The sequence below is a fragment of the Haliotis rufescens genome, unplaced genomic scaffold (assembly GCF_023055435.1).
Source record: "Haliotis rufescens isolate VD_foot unplaced genomic scaffold, xgHalRufe1.0.p SCAF_20, whole genome shotgun sequence".
NCBI classification, from domain to species: Eukaryota; Metazoa; Mollusca; class Gastropoda; order Lepetellida; family Haliotidae; genus Haliotis; species Haliotis rufescens.
Window position 1 is genome coordinate 11,998,294 of NW_025963891.1, and position 26,129 is coordinate 12,024,422.

The 26,129-nt window shown below is 41.7% G+C and overlaps 1 protein-coding gene across 2 annotated transcripts in view; it reads right to left on the reverse strand.

Annotated features, from left to right (window-relative positions):
* Nucleotides 1-2,276: 2,276 nt before the first annotated feature.
* The window catches only part of LOC124131617 (carotenoid-cleaving dioxygenase, mitochondrial-like), a 38,962-nt gene continuing 15,109 nt past the window's right edge, over nucleotides 2,277-26,129 (reverse strand). The window contains exons 6-12 of one of the 2 annotated variants that reach the window (XR_007222532.1): nucleotides 23,164-23,275; nucleotides 16,538-16,695; nucleotides 13,445-13,547; nucleotides 8,756-8,856; nucleotides 6,277-6,388; nucleotides 3,150-3,370; nucleotides 2,277-3,100 (exon numbers count right to left, since the gene is read on the reverse strand). Coding sequence is in view for 1 of the 2 variants with exons in the window: in XM_046495011.2 (XP_046350967.2) it covers nucleotides 3,216-3,370; nucleotides 6,277-6,388; nucleotides 8,756-8,856; nucleotides 13,445-13,547; nucleotides 16,538-16,695; nucleotides 23,164-23,275 (741 nt within the window). In the remaining variant the exon portion in view is untranslated. Of the gene's footprint in view, nucleotides 3,371-6,276; nucleotides 6,389-8,755; nucleotides 8,857-13,444; nucleotides 13,548-16,537; nucleotides 16,696-23,163; nucleotides 23,276-26,129 lie in introns of both variants that reach the window. The other variant, XM_046495011.2, reaches the window with a different exon arrangement.

The following is a 26,129-nucleotide window of genomic DNA, read 5'->3' on the forward strand; positions in this document are numbered from 1 at the left end:
AATCACTGAAATCTGTGATTTCACCAGGTGTTTGCGAAATCATCTTCTAGAGAAACATTTACTCCAAGAAACGTTTTTCCTTCAAGAAGACCATTTCTTCGACATAAGCCATACATTATGACCTTATGATTGATGTAAAAAAAAAGCATGCAACCTTTAACACAAGGCTAACAAAACTATTTAAAATTCTTACACAATTGAACAGAGTTTATCAATGTCTGAAGTGCATTCTCTGCGTTCCTAAGGTTATAGGCGGGAGTGTTTACTTACATTATACTGTCAAAGGTTAGTGATTTATCGCTTTCTGCTTACACTGCAGTATACTGGCGATCACTTCATCATAAAGTGTCATGACACTTGTAGGCCCATAGTTTATGTTCGGCATAAGGATCGCGGTCATTCAGATACTGTTTACTTCACGGTTTCATAAGGACAATGATAGCTAATCCGGTATTACTCTGTCTTGTAGTGTTATCGGAGCTAACATATGTCTGGGTGATAACAGATGTTTCAACGAACCCACGACCTTGCTACATATGGCAGTCTAAACACACTTGCGTTCGATTCTACAACATGTTTTAGCTGTTGTTAATTAATTTGTGTAAAACGCAGCTTAAATACAACTGTAGTGATCCATGTCAGTATAGGCCGGTGATCGATGTACTGTGCTAACACTTGTGGGCGTGATGGCATTAGTCGGTTAGCTATCGCTAACACATGGCGTAATGCTTGTTACTGATAGCGGCCCCTTGGTTTATCTGTTTGAATATTTCGCAACCGGAATTTCCATGCACACGACGGTCCTGCGCTCACGCTATACTGAGAGAGGTGCAACTTAAAGAAGCGGACGTATAATGTCTGCAGCTTGACGATGATGCTTGCTGACGCCGATGGAGGCTGCAGTGGAGGTTGTCGTTTTCACGTATTATATTATTAAAGTATATTGTATATGTGACGGCATTCCTGGATCATGTATCGCATGTTATTTTATACTACGTTCTGTAAAATTCTCCAATCGCTGGTAGCGTAGTCGTTTGTCGTCACGCCTCACTGAGACTGGTCAAATCCACCCACTTACTCGCCCACCTCCTCACTCAACTACCTACTCGCGCATTCACGCAGCTGCTCAACCACTGAGTCACTCAGACTACCCAAATCCACCCACTCACTCACATAACTACCGACTCACTCAATCAACTACCCATGCCCTCACTAATTTAACTAGCCACTTGCTCCCACAAGTAACCACTCACTCATTCAACTACCCACTCACTCTGTAGACAGAATGTGATAGACTTATAGTATATATTATGCTATATACTACATAAATCGTACTATCATTCTTAGTCCTGCACCATGACCGTGGAATATATTTATTTTATGAAAAAATAATAATCTAGAAATGCATACAAAAGCAAGTCTAGCCAGCTCAAGCTAGCTCTAGGGAATTTTTTTTATTTTTAGAGTCAAGAAGGATATTGTGTAATATAAGATTTCAGAGACTAAATGTTAGTCTATATCATTCTGTAACGTGTTACATAAACATAAAACAGTGCCGGTGCCTGACCGCAAACGGCGAGGAGGCTCCATGACGTAGGTCATCTGAATACTTGCAGTGTAAAATAAGGTTAAACCATTCCATCTGTGGAATTGTCGTTGTTCTTATCGACCTGTCTCTTGTCCAAATCCAAGTGTCTCTAGCATACGTGATGCGCTTATTCCGGCGGATCTGTAATGGTGTTTTACAAGAACTCTACACTCGCAGACAACAGAACCGTTTCTCTCAGCGCCAGAGCTTAATTCTCTTCGTGCTCAAACCAACCCGACCATACCATCAGCCAAATGTTCATGACAAGCCCGTACGCTGATCCTGGTGTATGTTGCACAAAATCGGTAGCTGAGTAAATGGATGGCGGGGAATTGGTAAGAGAGAGTTGTTGCTTTTTTCCACACCGCTTTTTGCAATACTCCAGCATTATCACGGCGGGGGACAACATTATACCCATGTTGGGAATCGAACCCGGGCCTTCGCGTTACGAGGGAACGCTTCAACCAGATTCAACCTATATAATAGAAGTGTTATATGTACATCTTCGCAGGTAATGGGGGGGGGGGGGGGGGGGGCACTGGACCACGATCACGGTGTATAGCCTCATGGAGTGTTGCCAATGTGACATCAAGGCTGAGAATCGCCACGTTATGCAATCGCCTTTATATGTTACTTTCATCGTGACATCTCGATTCTCCATGCCGCGAATAATTGACGTAAAAATGCGACGAAGAGCATTTTTTATTCCATCTTCGTTTCTCTATTGTCATAGAAGTGCTATTTGGTTTGAACTTTTTATATCTTTCTAAATTTAAAATACATGAATTTATTTGAATATTAGAATTCATTGACAGAGATGCATAAACAATCAACAGTACAACAATACAAAAACAACACCAGCCATGTTTAGACAGCCCACGGACATTTTACATGTAAGTGCCCAGGCAATACAGTATGGAAATATCATCGCCGTTAATTTCCAAGATTCACTGAGGTTACTGAATATTATGATGACATGATCTCACAGAATCAAATGAGTTATTAAATGTTCTACCTTTGGTGACACGATTTCCCAGAATCAGTCGGGTTATTCAATGATGACGATATGACTTCCCAGAATCAATGGGGTTATTCAATGTTCTGCCTTTTGATGATATGACTTCCCAGAATCAATTGGGTTATTCAATGTTCTGCCTTTTGATGATATGATTTCCCAGAATCAGTGGGGTTATTCAATGTTCTGCCTTTGACTAAATGACTTTCCAGGATCAATGGGGTTATTCAATGTTCTGCCTTTTGATGATATGATTTCCCAGAATCAGTGGGGTTATTCAATGTTCTGCCTTTGACTAAATGACTTTCCAGGATCAATGGGGTAATTCAATGTTCTGCCTTTTGATGATATGATTTCCCAGAATCAGTGGGGTTATTCAATGTTCTGCCTTTGACTAAATGACTTTCCAGGATCAATGGGGTTATTCAATGTTCTGCCTTTTGATGATATGATTTCCCAGAATCAGTGGGGTTATTCAATGTTCTGCCTTTGACTATATGACTTTCCAGGATCAATGGGGTTATTCAATGTTCTGCCTTTGACTATATGACTTTCCGGGATCAATGGGGTTATTTAATGTTCTGCCTTTGGTGTTAGATCTAACAGTCGCCATCACTGTCCATCAAGGAAGACGCCATGCTGATCCTTTGGGAACCGGATGCCAGGGAACACCACCCGGGCCACCTCCTGCAGGGTGCCCGCATCCAGGATGAGGAGGAAGTCTTCCTGATCCTCCCCAACCGTCCCAACCACCGACAGCAACATACCTGCAACGATATCATACCCACAAGGACATTATACAATTCTGTTATTTATTACGATCATGAGGTTTCAAATCACTGCTAATATGAAACAAGTGGTTTGACGGCAGCATCAAAGCGGAAGTTAATGCTAATAGAAATCATTGTCGATAGGAGTTTTGTCATAATAATATCTTGTCTGTCAGGGTTTGGTTGTTGTGTGATGGTCATCTTTTTCAGGTGTTGGTCAATGGTCATCTGTTTCAGGTGATGGTCAATGGTCAACTTTTTCAGGTGTTGGTCAATGGTCATCTGTTTCAGGTGTAGTCAATGGTCAACTGTTTCAGGTGTTGGTCAATGGCAAAGCCAGAGAGCAACCAGTCTCGATTTAGTCGAATAGCTGCCGAAACAGATTCCATGGAGCGTAAAATGCAAAATAGTTAATGAAAATTATGTGAATGAATCACTCGAATCAGTGAAATCAGTGATGTCACCAAGTGTTCGCGAAAAGGGTACGCGTGTGCTGCCCTACCCTCCACGTACACATTTAGCATTAACAAGTATGCGTTTGTTGTCTGGCACCACACAGCAGTACTCCTGCCATGCGACGAAGGCATATAAACAAACCAGACAATGAGTGAGTGAGTGCGTTGGGTTTAACGCCGCTTTTAACACTATTCCAGTTATATCGCGGCGTGTCAGCTTAATGTGGGAGGAAAGCCCGAAGTGATGCAGGTATCAGACGTTTACCACTTCGGTGAAACCCACGAGCACGGGTATGGTGCTGACAAATCTAGAAACATAATCGGGGCAAACCGGGATTCGAATCCACAATCATAGGTTTCTGGCGTGCCCAAGGGACGCAACTCTGCACAGCGAATCGCGCCGCCTTAGACGACTGGGCCACCCGTGTGAAGTGTGAAGTGTGAACTCCAGTTTACTGATTTTGTTGAAACAAAAAACGATTTGTTAATTTTGAATAACGTCTGTTGTGTACAAGTGCAGAGACACTGCTGCTTGAAAGTAAAGAAAAAACTTTTAAATAAATATGTTCGTTTTGGAACTGTTTTTCAGTATTCTGATAAAACAATCTCACATTACCATTTCATGCATGGAACAAACAGACAATATAATTAACTATAGCCTGTAAACAATATATCTATGTTGGTGTAGAATACATGCCGGATATGTTTAGCTCTACGGTTTTACGTGTTTTATGTATTCGCTTTCTTTACACCCATATTTGACAGTCTTACATCTTATGCCTATATAGAACCATATGTCACTTCAACCTTGCCCAGCGTCCGCCCGGAGAGCGGAAGTCCGGGGTTCGATCCCCGGCCGCGTCATACCAAAAGACGTTAAAAAATGGTACTTGTTGTTACCATGTCTGGCGCTCATCATTAAGGGGCTAAAACAAGGACTGGTCGGCATGGAGTCAGTATTCTGTGTCTGAGTGGGGTATTCATGGTAAACTGCGGCATGGTATCTCAGTGAGCTAGCACTATAAATCGGCATCAGTCCGGACTAGTACAAGCAGCCACACACCCACGTACAGGCACGTCGCTATATAAGTGCAATAATCTTGGACGCGACGTTAAACCCCATTTCTCCTCACCTCACCTCAACCTTGCCATGGTGGAGCGACCGGCCAGATGTTCCCTGCACATGGTATAAACCTACCTCATAAGATATATGAATAGGTCAAACAACTGACAACAGCGACACAGATTGTAAAACATACATGACATCGTTGTATATAAACATCCCCTCCTGTGACACCATAAACCTGATGCTATGCACCATGGGATTATTACATGAAAGGTCATTTCTTAAACAATATTTCAGTTGTGAAATATCATCTCCTAAAGAAAATAGTATTAATATGACATTAATAGATGATTCTGCTCGGAGATCAGGTGTAGGGAGATCCTAATGCTGGTGTCCCTGGTGGTTCCAGCTCCAAAACTGAACTTCATCAACATTAATCTCATCAACATCCTTCTGCCATCAATAACCAAGTGCCAAGGCCTTGAAGCGGATCTCCCTCCGGATGATGGCTGTATATAACAATATATCTCATCTCTCCACACAGGGTCAGGGGAACAGTATCACCCAGTATCACCCACTATCACCATCAAATGTTCTGAACTCTAGCATTAGACATGACGGGCCAAACAACTCAATGGTCTTAAATTGTCTAGACTTAAGTAAAAATAACATTAAGAGTAGTCTCAACAAATTAGGGGGGCCGATCATGTATTTCATGGTTTTGTGGGAGCGGGGAGAATGGAAGGCGAGGGACTGTTTTTTGTTGTTAGAGACAGAATATGTTCCCGGTCACAGCTTCAGTACATAAGAGTGAACAATTATATTTTTTTCCTATCACATTTTTAGGACATATGCCGCGTTTTCAGCAACACTTTATTTCCAGTTTTTTTCAACAACACCCTTTTTTTTTTTAGAAACATCTTTTTCGGTGTAGATTGTAAATTTAGAGGGAAAGGTCATAAACGTATTAATAATTCTGTTTTTCGACAGCAGTGAAATGATTTGGACATTTGTATTACCCCAAGTATGAAATTTCATGCAATCAATCATTGTGTTTCTTTTAATTGCTCGATCAAACTCGACTACACGTCACGGTGACGTAACTGTTGCTGACTGCAGCTCTCGTGACATCACTGCAAACATGCTGACGACAGGCCCCTGTGACATCGCTGTAACATTGCTGAATACAAGCCACCACATTGCTGTAATATTGCTGACTACATGCTCCCGTTGCATCCCTGTCAAATTGCTGACGACAAACCACCACATAGCCGTATGGTCGCTTACTACATGCCACCACAGAGCTGTTATATCTCTGACTACAAGCTCCCACATATCTGTAATATTGCTGACTACAGCGTTAACCTTCACTATCTCCTTACCGTCATCTTCACGTGAAGTTGAAGGTCGCGGCACAAAGATGGCTTCGGAAGGGAAGCATCCGTCTTCGCACCATTTCAAGGTCGTCTTCTCGTTGATGTCAACCTTGAATATCTGAAAACAAAGGAACGGAATTGTTCCTTACTTACTGAGATACATTAAAATGTTTGTCGTCTGACAATTAATATCTAATATGTACAATAAAATGCAACAAAACTGAATCACTGAATTTGAAGGAACTGATGAAAAAACATATAACTATCTTTTAACTCTAACCGTTGCTGCACTTAATCAATAAAAACGGCAACTTAAGACGAATACATTATTTACCGCGAAATCCGGTACTTTAATAATGTACATCACTAAGATTCAGAGTAGAACAGGCGCATCAATCACGCCTCTTACACAACTTGCTCTTTCTGAGTGTGTCAATACACAGAATGGGTAGGTATGGAAGATAAATGATTTGTTAATACCTTTTAAAAAAATGAAATACGAGTCTCGTTGTGCACCCCACAAATGAATATGTTTTGTCCGATGGCAGATCAGTCAAATGCCGCCCTGCTAATCACTGAACACATTAGTTATCGTGTAAACGTATTACGTACGCCTGACGCAAAGTAAAACAAATGATTTATGCTGCTGCGTTTGGGTTTACCCATTATGTGTTTTTTTTTTAACAAATCGTTAAATTACGTCAGTCTCTGAAGGCGAACGAAAAATCAATCTGTTTTATGAGTAAAGTTAATTGGATTTGGAAAAAAAACTGCTCCTTCCTGCCTGAAGCGGTATGGCGACCAAGTCTTTAATTGGGCTAATTGTGTCTTTAAAAATTTAGACAAACCAATAACAAAAAGTTCAGACTTTGCCTTTTGGGTTGCCATTGTGCTGAAGTCCCGGTAAGCAATGTTGTGGTGGGGAGTGGGGTAGTGGCAGTAGCAGCAGTAGTAGTAGTAGTAGCAGAAGTGGCAGTAGTAGTAGCAGTAGATGTAGCAGCAATTATAGAAACAGTAGCAGTAGCAGCAATAGCAAAAATCGTAGCAGTAACAGCAACAGTAGTAGTAGCAGCAATAGCAGCAGAGGCAGTAGTAATAGTAACAGTAGCAGTAGCAGTAGCAGCAGTAGCAGTAGTAGTATCCGTACCAGTAGCAGCAATAGCAGCAGTAGCAATAACAGTAGCAGTAACAGCAACAGTAGTAGCAGCAATAGCAGCAATGGCAGTAGTAATAGTAACAGTAACAGTATTAGTAGCAGTAACAGCAGTAACAGTAGCAGGAGCAGTAGCAGTAGCAGTAGCAGTAGCAGTAGCAGCAGCAGTAACAGTTACAGTAGTAGTAGCAGGAGCAGTAGCAGTAGCAGCAGTAACAGTAACAGTAACATCAGCAGCAGTAACAGTAGCAGTAGTAGTAGCAATAGTAGCAGTAGCAGTAGTAGAAGTAGTAGCAGTACCAGTAGCAGCAATAGCAGCAGTAGCAGCAATAGTAGTAGCAGTAGCAGTAGCAGCAGTAGCAGTAACAGTTGCACTTGTAGTAGCAGTAGCAGCAGTAGCAATAGCAGTAACAGTAGCAGCAGTAGCAGTAACAGTTGCACTAGTAGTAGCAGTAGCAGCAGTAGCAAGAGCAGTAACAGTAGCAGTAGCAACAGTAGCAGTGGTAGTAGTAACAGTAACCGTAGCAGTAGTAGTAGCAGTAGCAGCATAAGCAGCAGTAGCAGTGGCAGTAACAGTAGTAGTAGTTGTAGTGGAGGCTGTGGTAGTGGTGAATATGTTGGTATCAGTACTCGGTGTGCTGAAGACCTTAAGGAGGTTGTAGTGATGCGGTTTGTGATGTTGTTGTTGTTGTTTTAGTTGTTGTTTGGTGTTGGCGATTCTTGGAGAGATGTAATTGTTTGAATTCCTGTCAATGTTTGTGGTTCTGTTGTCGGCGTTGGGGTTGGTGACGTTGGGGTTGTCTGGTGTTGCTGGTGTTGTGAGTGTTCCTGTTGTAGGTAGTGGTGGTGTCGGTGTTGGTGTTGGTGTTGATGTTGACGTTGGTGTTGTAGATGTTGGTTGTTTCTAGTGTTAGTGCAACAGTTGATGCTGGTATAAGGGATGCTATAGTGCTGGTGATGGTGTTGTCTCTGGTCTTGTTAGTGTTGGTGTTGATGTTGACGTTGGTGTTGTAGATGTTGGTTGTTTCTAGTGTTAGTACAACAGTTGATGTTGGTATTAGTGATGTTATAGTGCTGGTGATGGTGTTGTCTGTGGTCTTGTTAGTGTTGGTGTTGAAAGTGTGGTTGTTGATGGTGGTGTTGATGGTGGTGGTGACTTTGGTGATGTAGATGTTGGTGGTTTCTAGTGATGTTAGTAGTGCTTCTGTAGTGTTGCTTGTGGTGTTGTTAGTGTTGATGTTGATTGTGTCGGTGGTGGTGGAGATGATGGGCTTGCAGTGGGTGCTGGCGTTGTTAATCACGTTTGCTAGACACCACTACACAGGTACGTACTGTAGGCTGATTCCCCGGCGCTGCCTGGAGCCCTGTCCCGTACATGTAGCGGTACTTCCTCCCGTTGACCACAGAGTAGTTGATGACCGGTAGGTCCATCGCTGAAGCAGGAAGGAAACTGGCATCATTACACCAACAACGTTAACTCTCGTCTACACTCGCGAACTCTCGTCTACACTCACGAACTCTCGTCTACACTCGCGAACTCTCGTCTACACTGGTCAACACTCATCAGACCAGTGAAGATCCGGGGTAGATTAGGTCTTCAGCAACCCATGCTTGCCTTGAGAGGCGATTATGCTTGTTGTAAGAGGCGACTGACGGAATCGGGTGGTCAAGCTCGCTGACTTGGTTGATGCATCGCCACGCGTGTATACTTGTCAACCATTGTCCACGATGTCTACTCTTGTCTACGCTAAGTGACGCCCATCGACACTCTCTTTACTTAAGGAAGAGAGTTTATGGATGTCAACTTCTTTATTATGAGGAACACAGCGTTTCAGAGTACATGCTTACTTCTTCATCACGTGAACCACGAAGGATCATTCACCTGAAGTAGGAGTAAGTATATAATCCGAAACAGTGAGTTCCTCAAAATAAAGAAATTCTCTTCTTATGTGTATCACTTCTAAATGCCTTTCAAAGACCTGACTCTCTTTGCTTGTATATACATGTACTATATTGGGAGTGAGTGCTTGTCAACGTTTGTATACACTCCTGCAGACGCTACGCAGCAACGAACATCATGGCTGCACAAAAATTACTGTTTCCTCAACTACACCGATAGGTCCAGTGTTCTTTTCCTGCTGCTTGTTTCATCCTGTGATGAATTGTGCTTACTCGATATTTGATCCAATCTCAACGTTCTTTCAACCGCTAAATTGTTTAAGCTTTCCAAACAAAGCTGGTGAACATTGCGTTAAGCATTCAACAATCTGCACATAAGCTCTTTATACAGTCTTTACATGATTAGCGTTTGATCATACACTGTTACAAATATGCCGTTATGTTACTATTTGATGGGCAGATTGAGTGTGCGAAACTCATTACTTAGACCCTGAACACAAGAACTATCTTCCCATCAATTGGTATTGCATATAAATGAGTTTGTACATGCGCTTCATTATTCGATTAGGGTGGGACAGTAATTGTTAATTGGCCATACCACTATTTCACCTACTTAACGATTAACCTGTAGGTTAATATAATACTGACACAAACATTTAGACCAACGTTCATGAAATCTTCTGCAATCACATTACAGCAAACATCGTTTTCGTTATTAATGTGCAAAACGCATGTACGGAATCTTTTTATCGAAATGCATTTGAAGTCCTGGCTGCTCTAGCCCTGCCTAAAGTGACTCGTGTCTATTAAACAGGATTAAATAGCCCATTACGTCCTACTGGCGACTCGGGAGACTGCAGATAGAGGCAATCTTCCGTGGCCATCGCTGCCGTAATTTGCAGTAAATGAGAAGATGGACGTTGCAACCGATGCTCAGATAGACGCTGTCGTGAGATAAGAGAAGATGAAGGCTGATGTTGGTCCCAACCTGTGTTAAACACCTGTCAGGTGCAAATCACCAGGCCACACCTGATCTTATCCTCTCCTGATCGATTGTGTTCGTCGGCTTGATGGAGTTTTTAGGTTAAGGTAACGGTGAACCCAGGCGTTTCGTTTCATCAACTTTCAGAGTATCATTTGCAACGAAACGGACCCTGAAATGCCCTTAATAAGATTGAAATGCCGCGTGTCTGTTGACGTATGTGTCAGTGGCTTGGATTAGGCTTTGTAGGGTGGTCGAGATTAGGTTCTATCATGTGGACAGATTGGTGATGAGTGTTGACGGAACCAATAGGATCACAATGCAAAGAACAATGCATTTTACTGATCTCTGAAACCAATTATCTCCGAACTGGGATTAGGGATAAAACATTGCCATTGGCCAACATATACATTAATCAGCCCAAGTTGGCAAATATATATCAAGACTAAATCCCTACTCATCAATAATGGTCTGAATTTCAGTTTAATTAATCTACCAATCAGGATCCCGTACACCCCTGTCACAGCGGGATAATCTGTCATGATATAGAAAATATGTAAATATATTTCAATAATGTAATACCACTTGTGTTATTACGTTCCAAACCTTCATTCCATGTGAATTGATGTAAATGTATATGGACCTAAACAACAATACAACCACATCAATACTCAAAAGAAGTAGAAAGCTATTTTTGTTTACTAAACCATTTCAATAAGCATAAGAAAGTTCTACTGAAACTCCACAGTACAATTCCGACTATACCGTAAGCATGTGTATATGAATTACTATTAAATAGTGATGACAAAAGTGAGAGTAAACTGTAAAAAATGTGTTTAGAATGTAAACACAGACAAGGCATGTTTAGATCTAAACATGATTAAGAATGTGTTTAAATCCTAAACGGTATACCCATTTGGTGTGATCTATCGAGGCGTATTTAGGTCTAAACACATGAAATAAGCTAATAGTATTGTCTCACAGCCTAAACACCACCTAAACACAGCATTCCCATAATCTAAGCATGTTCAGAATTTAAACACATTAAAACATGTTTAGATTTTAAATACGTTTAAACATGTTTAGAATTTAAACCTGTTTCAATAAAGTGCAAATCATTAATCAATAAGGCAAATATAGATAAGATGTATAATATATATTGAAATTAATTGTGCAATGAAAAGCTATATTAGCAGTATAAATGGATTAATGGAGGTGAGTGGATCTTGGGAACTTAAGTGAGTGAGTAAAGTTTTACACGGTCACCGCCTTTAGCAATATTCCAGCAATATCACGGCGGGGGACACCAGAAATGGGCTTCACACATTGTACCCATGTCGGGAATCGAACCCGGGTCTTCGGCGTGACGAACTAACGCTTTAACCACTAGGCTACCCGGCCGCCCCTTTGGGAACTTAAACTAGTTAAGTGTCTATCGTAGTCGTAGTCTATCAGCTATAATTTCATTGTCGGCTTCCTGTTTGAGAGAAATACTATTCGTCATACAGCAAACCACCTTTATGAACATATAGATTTTTAAACTCGGCGGGATACGAACCTACAACCTCTTGATTTGTAGTCCTTAACAAGAGATGTACACTTATGTTAATATTGTACCAGGTTCGTTGTAAGACCTTGTGGCATATGCGTTATGCAAGTGCCTGTGAATCTGATTTGGGCATCTAATTTCAAAATATATTATACATAATCCATATTTGACTTAATGCCTCATGAAAATATTATGCACTTTGAATTCGAATTCGAAACATGTTTAAATGCGAAACATTTTTTAACTTTAATCATGTTCAAACGTATTTAAAATCACCCGTCACAAATGCTCATAAAGGCAGATTATTTGTTGAAAGTTTTTTTCAGGTTAGTTTTGTATTGTATTCATCCATTTCCAGGAGCATGGTCGATAGTGACCCGGAACGTTGTGTTTGTATAATACGGTGGGAGTTCTGAGAGGTATGGATGCATATGTTTGGGTCAACATGTCCTAAGGAACAGGTCTGGAGCTGGTCACCTAGCCAGATGTATATATTATGACCGGGTCATACTACATGACGTTACAAGATGGGACACTGCTTGATGCTCGGCCAAGGGTGAGGTGAGGTGAAATGGGGTTTAACGTCGCGTCCAAGATTATTGCACTTATATAGCGACGTGCATGCACGTGTGTGTGTGTGTGTGTGTGTGTGTGTGTGTGTGTGTGTGTGTGTGTGTGTGTGTGTGTGTGTGTGTGTGTGTGTGTGGCTGCTTGTACTAGTCCGGACTGATGCCGATTTATAGTGCTAGCTCACTGAGATACCATGCCGCAGTTTACCATGAATACTCCACTCAGACACAGTATACTGACTCCGAGCCGACCAGTCTTTGTTTTAGCCCCTTAATAGTACTTGGTACACACACACACACACACACACACACACACACACACACACACACACACACACACACACACACACACGTGCATGCACGTCGCTATATAAGTGCAATAATCTCTAAACCCCATTTCACCTCACCTCACCTCAGCATTAAGGGGCTAAAACATGGACTGATCCACTCGGAGTCAGTATACTGTGTCTGAGTGGGGTATTCATGTTCAACTGCGCATCTCAGTGAGCAGGCACAATAAAACCGGCATCCGTCCAGACTCGTTTTTGAGCATGCTACATCTTCCACTCGTTATATCAACGTGATCTACACCGTGTTTGACTGAATTAGCAAACGTAGACAAAACGGCAGGCTGAATTCCCAATATAGCGAAACCCCATGAACAAGGACAGTATGTTTTCCGTATAAATCCGGATTCACAAACTTCCCTATTGCTGAGACATGGGTTGGTCGTAATGTCCAGGGCCCCGTTTCACAAAGCGATCTTAGCTGTATGACTATTGTAACGCTTGGTCTTTGATATGGATTGACGACAGTCGTAGTCTTTCGATCGTGCTGTGTAATGAGGCCCTGGACCCGTATGCACAAAGCGACGCTACGGCTTTTGTAACTCTTACAATGTAAAATCCCCTGACAATGATTGAAACGCTAAGATAGCTTTGTGCAAGCTGGCCCAGAAGTCGGACTCAGGACCAACGGGCCTTTAATGCAATGTATATGAAAAAGCATTTGTGTCCACCTACATTCTGTCGACAGTGGTTGGTACGTGCAGAAAATCTTTTTCTTCTTCATCACAGCCGTGGCTTCTGAGTCTGGAAGCGTCACAAGGTTGCTCTCTGACTCTGACTGGAAAAGAAGAGCGCCATACCAACCATCAAACAACCTCTTTCCTATGATGTATACAAACATGACAGAATGGGATGCTATCAGCCCTCAGTGTCTTACATTATGAACACGAAGCCTGAAGACAGATCAGAGTCAGTAGCAGAGGAACCCTAGACTGGACCACGTGGGTCATAGATGCTTGTACCACAAACGCCAATAACCTTACATGGTTTGTCATACCGTGCAATCTAGAGATATATTTAATATATGTATACAATAATACCCATGATGTACATTATCTTTGCTATAGTGTCGGAAATCTGTTTATAGATTTTAAACATGTTATTATCGAAACATCCACATGATGCTGATCTGAGCTTAGATTCACGATTGGCACGTTTGTTTTTCTCAAGAATGTTTCCCTGTTGCTCTGTGATACAATAGACTGCAAATAACTTATAGAAGTGTTACAATAGAACCACATCAACATCAACATCAAGAGGCTTCAGATGAGTACCTCTCTGATATGACTTTTGAATATTGCTGTATTTATCCATGCAAAATGAAAACCGAAGATATTTAGAGAACCTAGCGTTTAATGTGTTAACATTTTTAGACAGAGAGATGCTATGTGATTATTATTATTCCTTTAAAGATCTGAAAATGCTTTCACACAGTGATCAGCATTTCTTTCCGCTGTATGCATGGTTTCTTTGTCCTTAAGAGCCTCAAAGGCTCATCTTAACTGAAATACTGTTGTTAAACATCACTCACTCACTCTCTAACCCAAGGTTCTTCATTAATTTGACATAACGATTGATACGACAGTAGATCTGCTGTAAACCTACAAATGTACTTCCTGTTGAATCGCACAAGGGAGGTAACTATGCAGTTGTTTATTTTCCCCAACTTCATCCTTAAACGTAACTGGGCGGTCGGGTAGCTAAGTGGTCAAAGCGTTTGTTCGTCACGCCGAAGACTCGGGTTCGATTCCCGATATGGGTACAATGTGTGAAGCCTATCTCTGGTGTCCCCGCCGTGATATTGCTGGAATATTGCTAAACGCGGCGTAAAACCATACTCACTCACTCACTTAAACGTAACTTTTACTTCTACTTCTGTAAAGTATATTTCTCACTTTTTCGTGAATATATTTTTATGAACATTGTTAACAATTAAATATAAACACCCAGAGGAAGTAAGAAAGAGGGAAATAAAACTCCACCTTGAATTATATGGCGTCTATCAATGTACAGTTAAAAGACAGAAATAGTTTACAAAACCTATTTACGTCACAGTAAGACGCAATTCCACATCACATGAGATGACTCCATGTCGAAGTAGATATAGATTTAGGAAAAAAACATTTAGAAACCATCAACATGGTATTTCAGGTAAACAATTACCAATACAGCACCCACAGAATTCTGTAGAGTTGTCATAAAAAGTATTATGCATCAATGGATACTCTCAAAAGATATTATAGTGATTACACCTCGATGAAGGCACATATCCAGTCACCTTAGGGGTGATTCGTAATTTGAATACTTCCATACTGTAGGAAATTAATATGACATGACAGTCTTGTCATACATGACCAAAACAAAGGTGGTGCGGCGGAGATTGTAACTACGGCGCTAATTACACCATCAGAAAGATGTTGCCTTATGATGAGGTCAGAAGATGTTGCCTTATGATGAGGTCAGAAGATGTTGCCTTATGATGAGGTCAGAAGATGTTGCCTTATGATGAAGTCAGAAGATGTTGCCTTATGATGAGGTCAGAAGATGTTGCCTTATGATGAGGTCAGAAGATGTTGCCTTATGATGAGGTCAGAAGATGTTGCCTTATGATGAGGTCAGAAGATGTTGCCTTATGATGAGGTCAGAAGATGTTGCCTTATGTTTAGGTCAGAACATGCCCCGATACGTCGTGAGGAAACACTGCCATTAAAGTGGTTACCTACTTATACGCCGAAGTAGTCAGTTAATCAACTGCTCAATGAGTACACAACACTGAAATTAGACCTTTTGATCAAGTCCGATCCAATATGGTACAACTGTCCGGTCAGAGCAAGTTGAATTCTCCCAATCAGGCTACTAAGCCCTTCATCAATATGTATATCGATGGACCGGGCATAGTGCTGCAGGTTTATAGGCGGCGACATGCCACTTGTAGGTGTGCTGCACATGAAGGGCGTGAAGTGAAGACATCTCCAAACATTTCCATTAACCCTAGTTAATTGTTAGTGTTATCATAAACCTCCTGTCTTTGTGAACCCGTGGGGACCCGGGTCAGCATAGGTTCCCAGGACCCCATTGTTGGTCGGAAGAGTCGACTTAATTGGATCGAGTGGTCACGTTCTGTGACTTAGCTCATTGCGTGTCATTTTGCATCTTCGATAACGTTTAAGTCAGTCACTGTTGTACCTGGTTCGGACTCAAATATTAACAAGATTGCCTTCGGAAAGGTTGAATATTGACTGCGGCGTAAAACTAGATTCGCCCAATGACTGGTGACGGAAACATGATTTTATTTCATGATATTTCAAAGACAGACAAATTAAAAAAAACGTTGCCGGTAATCGCAAGGTTGAGGTGCATGCACGTATGTGTGTGGCTGCTTGTACTAGTCCGGATTGATGCCGATTTTAAGTGCGAGCCCACTGAGATACCATGCCGCAGTTTAACAAGAATACCCCACTCAGACACAGTATACTGACTCCGAGCCGACCAGTCCTTGTTTCAGCCCCTTAATGGGGAGCCCAAGACAGGGTAACAACAAGTACCATCTTTTAACGTCTTTTGGTATGACGCGGCCGGGCATCGAACCCTGGACCTTCCTCTATCCGGGCGGACGCTCTACCACTAGACCACGGAGGCGGTCGCAAGGGCATGGGAGAAACATCCCCTTTCAGCATGGACACTTATGAAGGAACAACATCAACCCCGTGTTCCTCCTCGACCTCGTCCAATCAGTGATCATTTTGTGACCTATCAGCTAAGTCTTACATTTGTATCTACTTCAAGAGGCAAGACGTATCTCCATGGGTGAGGGCGTGGCAGGTTATTGATAACCTCTTCAGCTTTGTCACTGCTGAGGCGTTCCATGTCGAACTTGTCCAGGATGTCGCCAACATGAAAGCCACAGACATCGACCACTAGTTGCCCTGGGAAGAGAAAAACATGTCAACAATGGTATCTGTGATGTGTGAAACTGGAACCATTGACCAGACAAAATCTGATGAAGAGCTAACGAAATCTCATGAATTTATGCAATCAATGCATTTAACAACGAGTAGAAACAAAATTAATAGTGTTTAGTAGCCTAGAGTGATCTAGTGTGACGAGTGCCAGCGGTCGGCAGGGTACGCTCACCTTAAATACATTCCTAATCACGTTTAGATCTAAACATGTCTTGTCTGTGTTTACATTCTAAACATATTTAACTGTGTACACTCACCTTTTCGCGAACACCTGGTGTCATCACTGTTTGGTAGTGATTCATAAAACACATTGATTAGTCAGAATCGTACAATCGACTCTGCCTTCTATAGAGATCATTCCTTATGAATATGGAAAGGGTTTTGTCCCTTTTATATACCTCACTAGGCTGAAAAAACCCCACTTGCTTTCTTTTGTTTTAAACTTAGTGAGAAAAATTCAAAAATGTAAATCTTTGAAAGGTCCATAAACTACGACGACGTTAATTTGATACAAACTAGTTAATTCATGAAGTCTACTTCGTGGATGTTCAATTTTCCAAAATTTCCAAAGAAGTATACATATTTAGCCTTTTTTAAATGCAGCGATATATTTGAATTAGAAACAAATCTCCCAGAGAAATCTTTAGAAAAAAATTATCCCGTCTTGTAATTCAATTTATCGGGTCATACATAACGTAACGAAAACCTATATACAATAAGCAAGATGCCATTAATGCGGACCGGCAGAATTCCACGCGAACATGGAGGCAATATAAGCCGACTCGATCACTACTATATGGTGAACGACGGCCGAGTACTAAACAAGATAATTTGTCACCCTGGCTTCTAGTTTACACAAGGTACAGTAAACGGATGAGCTCTTAGAACGCTAGGTATTGGAGTGGTTGATAATCTGGATTTATTGATACCAAACGCTTCTGTATAAAACTTACTGTATACTACTTTAAACTTTAACCTTATATGTCCACATTAATATGCATGCACATGCACACCAGTGTTTCAGATTTACATAAATGCATGGATGTACTTTGGTGTTATTGAATGTCTGGGGCTCGGGTCTATGAAGGATCCATTATCTGTGAGGTGTACATTCCCATTTGGCGTCCTGCTCTAGGTGTTGAAATAAACACATGACGTCACACATAACGTCATTCGAGGGCCAGTTTTATGTTCAAAGTTACGATGGTAATATTTATACAAACCCCGACTCCATTAAACATTTCGTTTATTGACAAGTCACAAGTTCCACAAAAGATGAGATATATAGCACAATATCCAAATACTTGTAAATATAGTGAGTGAGTGAGTGAGTGAGTGAGTGTGGTTTTACGCCGCTTTTAGCAATATTCCAGCAATATCACGGCGGGGGACACCAGAAATGGGCTTCACACATTGTACCCATGTGGGGAATCGAACCCGGGTCTTCGGCGCGACGAGCGAACGCTTTAACCATTGGCCTACCCGGCCGCCCCTACTTGTAAATATAAAACGCCAGAGAATAACCAGATTATAATCCAGATTACCCGCCGATTCCACTGGGCGTAAAGAAATATATATGAATGGATCATCGAAAATCAGTGAAAAGGGTAAGAATGCCCTGCGCTACCGATAGCACCCGCTACTCAAATAAGGGTAATCGTGAAATTAATGCGTGACGCATTTTCATCTGGACATATCCGAGTCTAGTGTCATGTCAGCTTCACTGCTCATGGGAGGTTGTTGGTTGGTTGGTTTGTTGTTTAACGCCGCACTCAGCAATATTCCAGCTATATGACGGCGGTCTGTAAATAATCGAGTCTGGACCAGACAATCCAGTGATTGATATCATGAGCATCGATCCACGCAATTGGGATACGATGACATGTATCAACCAAGTCAGCGAGCCTGACCATCAGATCCCGTTAGTCTCCTCTTACGACAAGCATCGTCGCCTTTTACGGCAAGTATGGGTTGCTGAAGACCTATTCTACCCCGGAATCGCTCATGGGAGGAAACAATGGCATATATAACAAAACTCACAATAAACAATATAACTGGGACCGAGATTTAGACAAGGCCTTTCACAAAGTTCCGCACGAAGTGTGGTCAGTTTGTTTGATCAAGCCGTTACGCCAGTCACCCACCGTGTATGACGGTGTCTTTGTCCATGGTAATCTTGTCAAAAAATCTTATAATGTCAAGACGAACACTTCCCACCTACGTTGTGAAAATGTCCAGTCGTGAATACATAACACCTCTCATTTAAGTTCAAAGTATTGCGCAAACTCGTGTAACACTTAACTCAAACGGGGGGCACGGGTGGCCCAGTCGTCTAAGGCGCCGCGATTCACTGTGCAGAGTTGCGTCCCTTGGGCACGCCAGAAACCTATGATTGTGAGTTAGAATCCCGGTTCGCCCCGATTATGTTTCTAAGTTTGTCAGCACCATACCCGTGCTCCTGGGTTTCACCGAAGTGGTAAACGTCTGACACCTGCATCACTTCGGGCTTTCCTCCCACATTAAGCTGACACGCCGTGATATAACTGTTATACTGTTAAAAGCGGCGTTAAACTCAACTCACTCACTCACTCAAACGGTTTCAACACATATCCAAACGAGACAGGTAGGGTCACCGACAAAGATTGTACAGGTTCCAATATTGGGGAGATAGCAGTGATATCATTAAATCGAAATACTACCTTCCCCCCAAAAAACCATGTAATTCTAAGTCTACAGTCTTGGTGTTATCGTTTACTGGTTTGTTATTGTTCAAAGTCAGTGTTGCTCGCATTGATATCATGTCGCATTCTAGGAAAGGGATGGACACTCGCATTAATTTCATGATTTTCAGTAATCGCCGAATCCTCCACGAAACTGAGATTACACAAACACAATAGAGGTGCTCGAGCTTGAAAGCGTTTAAACTGCATAACACATATGTATTGGAATACTTAACACATCGGATATTGAGTGTTGGGTGATATGGAAGTCATTCCTTCTTCTAAGTTGGACCAGGTCACAAGCGAGGTTAGCTCTGAACAGTTTACAGGGAAAGTTTATCACGTTGACTCGTACGACCTGGGTGGAGCCAGGCAATCAATGACTGCTGGGATAGTTGAGGCGGCCACTCTACCGATCTGATGTCCCCAGCATGTGTGATATTTGTCTGACCCAGACAGTCGACATTCAAGTGTATGATGTAGCTTATATACCATGTTCCGTATTGGGATATCATACACTTCACTGACAAATTTCAACAGTATTATAATTATATATTTAGCTTTTATAGCATATGTAGTATTTGGATAGCATACACCTTCACTGACAAAATTCTCGATTACCATTTAGTTTAATTAGCATGTCCAGTTTTGGGATGTTAACACCTTCACTGACAAAATACAAGATTACCACCTAGTTTAATTAGCATGTCCAGTTTTGGGATGTCAACACCTTCACTGACAAAATAGCTATGCATAACATGTATTATCATACACCAGAATATTTATATGTATATGAATATTTAATCTGAATATGTCATGTCACACTTAATTGGTATCAACAATTAATTATGTATCATGTAGATGAAATCCATGGACTTTCCAGTCGTCAACTTTCCCATCATAAAACAAAAGAAGAAAAAAAGAAAACAACAACAAGAAACAAAAAAACATAACAAAAAAACATTTCCCATCATGTCAATCAATGTTTCAGTGGCTCCGTGACTTATGAGGTACAATCGAGTATATTCTTCGTAAGAAGCTAGTTTTAAAGACGGTCATACTAATCTATTATATCGATAATCTAAGTATGACTAAATCACCTTCTTGTGTACGTTCATTGTTTTTTACATAAGGCTTTGGTATTATTTGGCTGTCCCAGACAATTGGTGATTTCATTAAGCACTTTAGCATGCGTGTTTTGATATGTTTCATCAGAAATGGCATTCAGATATTTACGAAAATTCAAGATATGATAACTATCGCCAGTTCAACTTGTTGCTTGAGCCAGAATCCTAGTTATCAAACTTATGGCACAGGAATTTTCGTAACATCAGTATTCGTTTTAGACTTGGCGTGAATGATAAAAAATTTAGAAAGAAGATTTTTATCTATTGAGAAATCCATAAGGTTATGCCCCCTTTGCGACATTGTTGTCGAAGATGAATACCATTTTATGCTAATTTTCCCTATATGTATATACGAGAATCTAAGAAACAAGTACTTACAGTGGTAAGTGGTGTTTATCTCATTCTAATGCTACAAGATTGTCGTCATTACTATCCTGAAGGGACCCCAAAATAACACAAACGAGCTTTGTACATACATTATGGTTTTTTTTGTTACGAAATGAATTGTCACCTTGACTTTGTATCTAATGTGTCATGTGACTCACTCATATGGGCCCTCTAGCCTTTCACACAATAAAGAATTGAATTGAATGTTTGACTCTTTGACTTGAATTAAAATGTGTGTGATCAAGGTTACAACATTCAATGCCTCAGTAAAGCTTTCAAAAGGATTTATGGTAGACATTTGAAGGATATTTCTAAATTTGACGGTTCAGTTACAAAAATGATGTATGATGCACTTCCTTATTTTGACTTGAAGCGAATGAGCCCGTGTTTTTTCAAGTGAACAGTTGACTTGCCTTTACGTGCTGGCCAACGGGGGTACAGGGTAGGCTCACCTCTTCCCAAACATCAGGTATTTGATTTTAATTAATAATATAAGTTGGAATAATAGAATGAACTCTGCTTTCAGCTCTCTTATGATTATGAAAAAGGTTTGTTGCTTTGTGTCCGTCCGTCCTGCATCACATGGACCTCACATCTTCCACGACAGTTCCGACATAAAAAAGACTATTTAAAGATTCGGACACAATGCAGCTGTGAAGTTTGTCAGCTTCAAGAAAAACACGCTCTTGAATACACGCGTTTTTCTGTTTGTCTGTTCTGGTGTCAGTTTTCATTATCAATCAGCTGCGATTTACACTGGAACTATTGAGACAAGGGACAAACTGGAACGTGGTTGGATTCATGGGAAGAGGATATTCTGGGTGACAGAGACCCGGTCGGCGATACTGGAAATATGACTGTCACGAAAATATATTAATCTCTTAATAAGTCCAGCGTTTCACGCAGTTTTGAAGCGTATTTCGGTTATATAGCCGCCTCTCAGGATAATGTGGAGGAAAGCCCGAAGTGAGGTCTCACACGTTTACCTTTGGTGAAACGTACGAGCACAGGTATGGTGCTGATGAACCTTGAAACTTAATCGAGGTGAATCGGGATTCGAACCCGCGATCATAAGGGGCGCAACTCTGCACAGAGAAGACGACTGGCCCCCATCCGTCCTGTGATGGGCTGATACACAAGTGCCTGATGCCTATCACAATCCATCACTATTGTACCACCTTTCAGGCCAATCATAGTTTCGTGTTGCGTAATAAATGACGACTAGTTGGTGTATTGGGGTATTATCGGCAGCTGACAGAGAACGATTCAGTGTTATCACTGGGCTAAGGAGTATTAAAGGGATAATCATTAGGGGATAAAAATGCTGTGACACCTTAATGAAGTAGCATGATATATGACTATCAATGACAGTACGTCAACGTTCACTTTTCCTCGACAAAACTATACTAGTGAGTGAGTGAGTGAGTTGGGTTTAACGCAGCTTTTAACAGTATAACAGTTATATCACAGCGTGTCAGCTTAATGTTGGAGGAAAGCCCGAAGTGATGCAGGTGTCAGACGTTTACCATTTCGGTTAAACCCAGGAGCACGGGTATGGTGCTGACAAACCTAGAAACATAATCGGGGCGAACCGGGATTCGAACCCACAATCTTAGGTTTCTGGCGTGTCCAAGGGACGTAACTGCACAGCGAATCGCGGCGACTTAGACGACTGGGCCACCCGTACCCCCCCCCCCCCCCAAAAAAAAATATACTAACATCTCCTCCGTGGTGTAGTAGATAAAGCGTCGGGAAGGTCGGTGGTTCGATCCCCGGCCGCGTCATACACTATCACGTTAAAAGACGGCACTTGTTGTTGCTCTGCCTGGCGCTCAGTATTAAGGGGATAAAACATGGACTGGTCGGCCCGGAGTCTGGAGTATACTGTATCTGAGTGGCGTTTACATGCGACATGGTATATCAGTCAGATAGCGCTAAAATCCTGGCATCAGTCAAGACAAGTACAAGCAGCCACACACATACACGTGCATGCATGTCGCCATATGCGTGCAATAGTCCTGAACACGGCGTTAAACAACATGTCACCTCATCGCCCTATACCAAAGCAGGTAAGCTCTTAAGCATCACTGACCGAACCGAAATCACCAGCAACCATGGTACAGCGGCAGTAGCGATATGATGGATACTGTATTCATAGGACAATGAAGGCTTGATGTACAAGACGCTGAGTTACCGACCTTGATCTTCGAATGCGTTGATGTGATGCAGCACTAGAAAGGCGTCGGCTACATACGGGCATTCAGCATTGACCTCATTCCCAGTGCGCTTGTCGATCACGTGGAACCGAGTCTAGAAGACAGCAAAACGTTGTCGAATGTTTCAAGTCATGAGTATAAATGTTTCACGTCATGAGTATATACGTTTAACAAACATAAGAAGGACGAACAATCAACATTGTTATGCAGGTAATATCGTTTTGTAAAAGGAGCTGATTTTACAGATCTCTTGGATTTCGTCATCTACAGTTTTCCGATGTCCCCCTTATATAAAGTATGACCACACTGCCTGGTTGCCGATGTCCCCTTATATAAAGTATGACCACACTACCTGGTTGCCGATGTCCCCCTTATATAAAGTATGACCACAGTACCTGGTTGCCGATGTCCCCCTTATATAAAGTATGACCACAGTACCAGAATGCCGATGTCCCCCTTATATAAAGTATGACCACAGTACCAGAATGCCGATGTCCCCTTATGTGAAGTATAACTATAGTGCCATGTTGCCTATGTTTCCCTATATGAAGTATTACTTTTGTACTAGGTTGCCGGTGTTCCCCTATATGAAGTATAACTACAGTACAATGTAACCGGTGTTCCCCGATATGAAGTATTACTACAGTACAATGTAACCGGTGTTCCCCTATATGAGGTATTACTACAGTACAATGTAACCGGTGTTCCCCTATATGAAGTATAACTACAGTACAATGTAACCGGTGTTCCTCGATATGAAGTATTACTACAGTACAATGTAACCGGTGTTTCCCTATATGAACTATCTTTTGAACCAGGTTGCCGGTGTTCCCCTATATGAAGTATTACTACAGTACAATGTAACCGATGTTCCCCTATATGAAGTATTACTACAGTACAATGTAACCAGTGTTCCCCGATATGAAGTATTACTACAGTAGAATGTAACCGGTGTTCCCCGATATGAAGTATTACTACAGTACAATGTAACCGGTGTTCCCCGATATGAAGTATTACTACAGTACAATGTAACCGGTGTTCCCCGATATGAAGTATTGCTACAGTACAATGTAACCGGTGTTCCCAGATATGAAGTATTACTACAGTACAATGTAACCGGTGTTCCCCTATATGAGGTATTACTACAGTACAATGTAACCGGTGTTTCCCCTTTATGAACTTTTACTTTTGTACCAGGTTGCCGGTGTTCCCCTATATGAAGTATTACTACAGTACAATGTAACCGGTGTTCCCCAATATGAAGTATTACTACAGTACAATGTAACCGGTGTTCCCCTATATGAAGTATTACTACAGTACAATGTAACCGGTGTTCCCCTATATGAAGTATTACTACAGTACAATGTAACCGGTGTTCCCCGATATGAAGTATTACTACAGTACAATGTAACCGGTGTTCCCCGATATGAAGTATTACTGCAGTACAATGTAACCGGTGTTCCCCGATATGAAGTATTACTACAGTACAATGTAACCGGTGTTCCCCTATATGAAGTATAACTACAGTACAATGTAACCGGTGTTCCCCAATATGAAGTATTACTACAGTACAATGTAACCGGTGTTCCCCTATATGAGGTATTACTACAGTACAATGTAACCGGTGTTACCCTATATGAAGTATAACTACAGTACAATGTAACCGGTGTTCCCCGATATGAAGTATTACTACAGTACAAAGTAACCAGTGTTCCCCGATATGAAGTATTACTTTTGTACCAGGTTGCTGATGTTGCCCCTATATCAAGTATTACTATAAGAAAAAGGTTGCTGGTGTTCCCCGACATGGAGTATTACTACAGAACCAGGTTACCGGTGTTCCCCTATATGGAGTACTACTACAGTACCAGGTTGCCGGTGTTCCCCTATATCAAGTATTACTACAGTACCAGGTTGCCGGTGTTCCCCTATATCAAGTATTACTACAGGACCAGGTTGCTGGTGTTCCCCTATAGGGAGTATTACTACAGTACCAGGTTACCCGTGTTCCCCTATATGGAGTACAACTACATTACCAGGTTGCCGGTGTTCCCCTATATGGAGTATTACTACAGTACCAGGTTGCCGGTGTTCCCCTATATGGAGTATTACTACAGTACCAGGCTACCCGTGTTCCCCTGTATGGAGTACTACTACAGTACCAGGTTGCCGGTGTTCCCCTATATGGAGTACTACTACAGTACCAGGTTGCCGGTGTTCCCCTATATATAGCATTACTACAGTACAAGGTTGCCGGTGTTCCCCTACATGAAGTACTACTACAGTACAAGGTTGCCGGTGTTCCCCTATATGGAGTACTACTACAGTACAAGGTTACCGGTGTTCCCCTACATGAAGTAATACTACAGTACAAGGTTGCCGGTGTTCCCCTATATGGAGCATTACTACAGTACCAGATTGCCGGTGTTCCCCTATATGAAGTATTACTACAGAACCAGGTTACCGGTGTTCCCCTATATGGAGTACTACTACAGTACAAGGTTGCCGGTGTTCTCCTATATGGAGTATTACTACAGAACCAGGTTACCGGTGTTCCCCTATATGGAGTATTACTACAGTACAAGGTTGCCGGTGTTCCCCTATATGGAGTACTACTACAGTACCAGGTTGCCGGTGTTCCCCTATATATAGCATTACTACAGTACAAGGTTGCCGGTGTTCCCCTACATGAAGTACTACTACAGTACAAGGTTGCCGGTGTTCCCCTATATGGAGTACTACTACAGTACAAGGTTACCGGTGTTCCCCTACATGAAGTAATACTACAGTACAAGGTTGCCGGTGTTCCCCTATATGGAGCATTACTACAGTACCAGATTGCCGGTGTTCCCCTATATGAAGTATTACTACAGAACCAGGTTACCGGTGTTCCCCTATATGGAGTACTACTACAGTACAAGGTTGCCGGTGTTCTCCTATATGGAGTA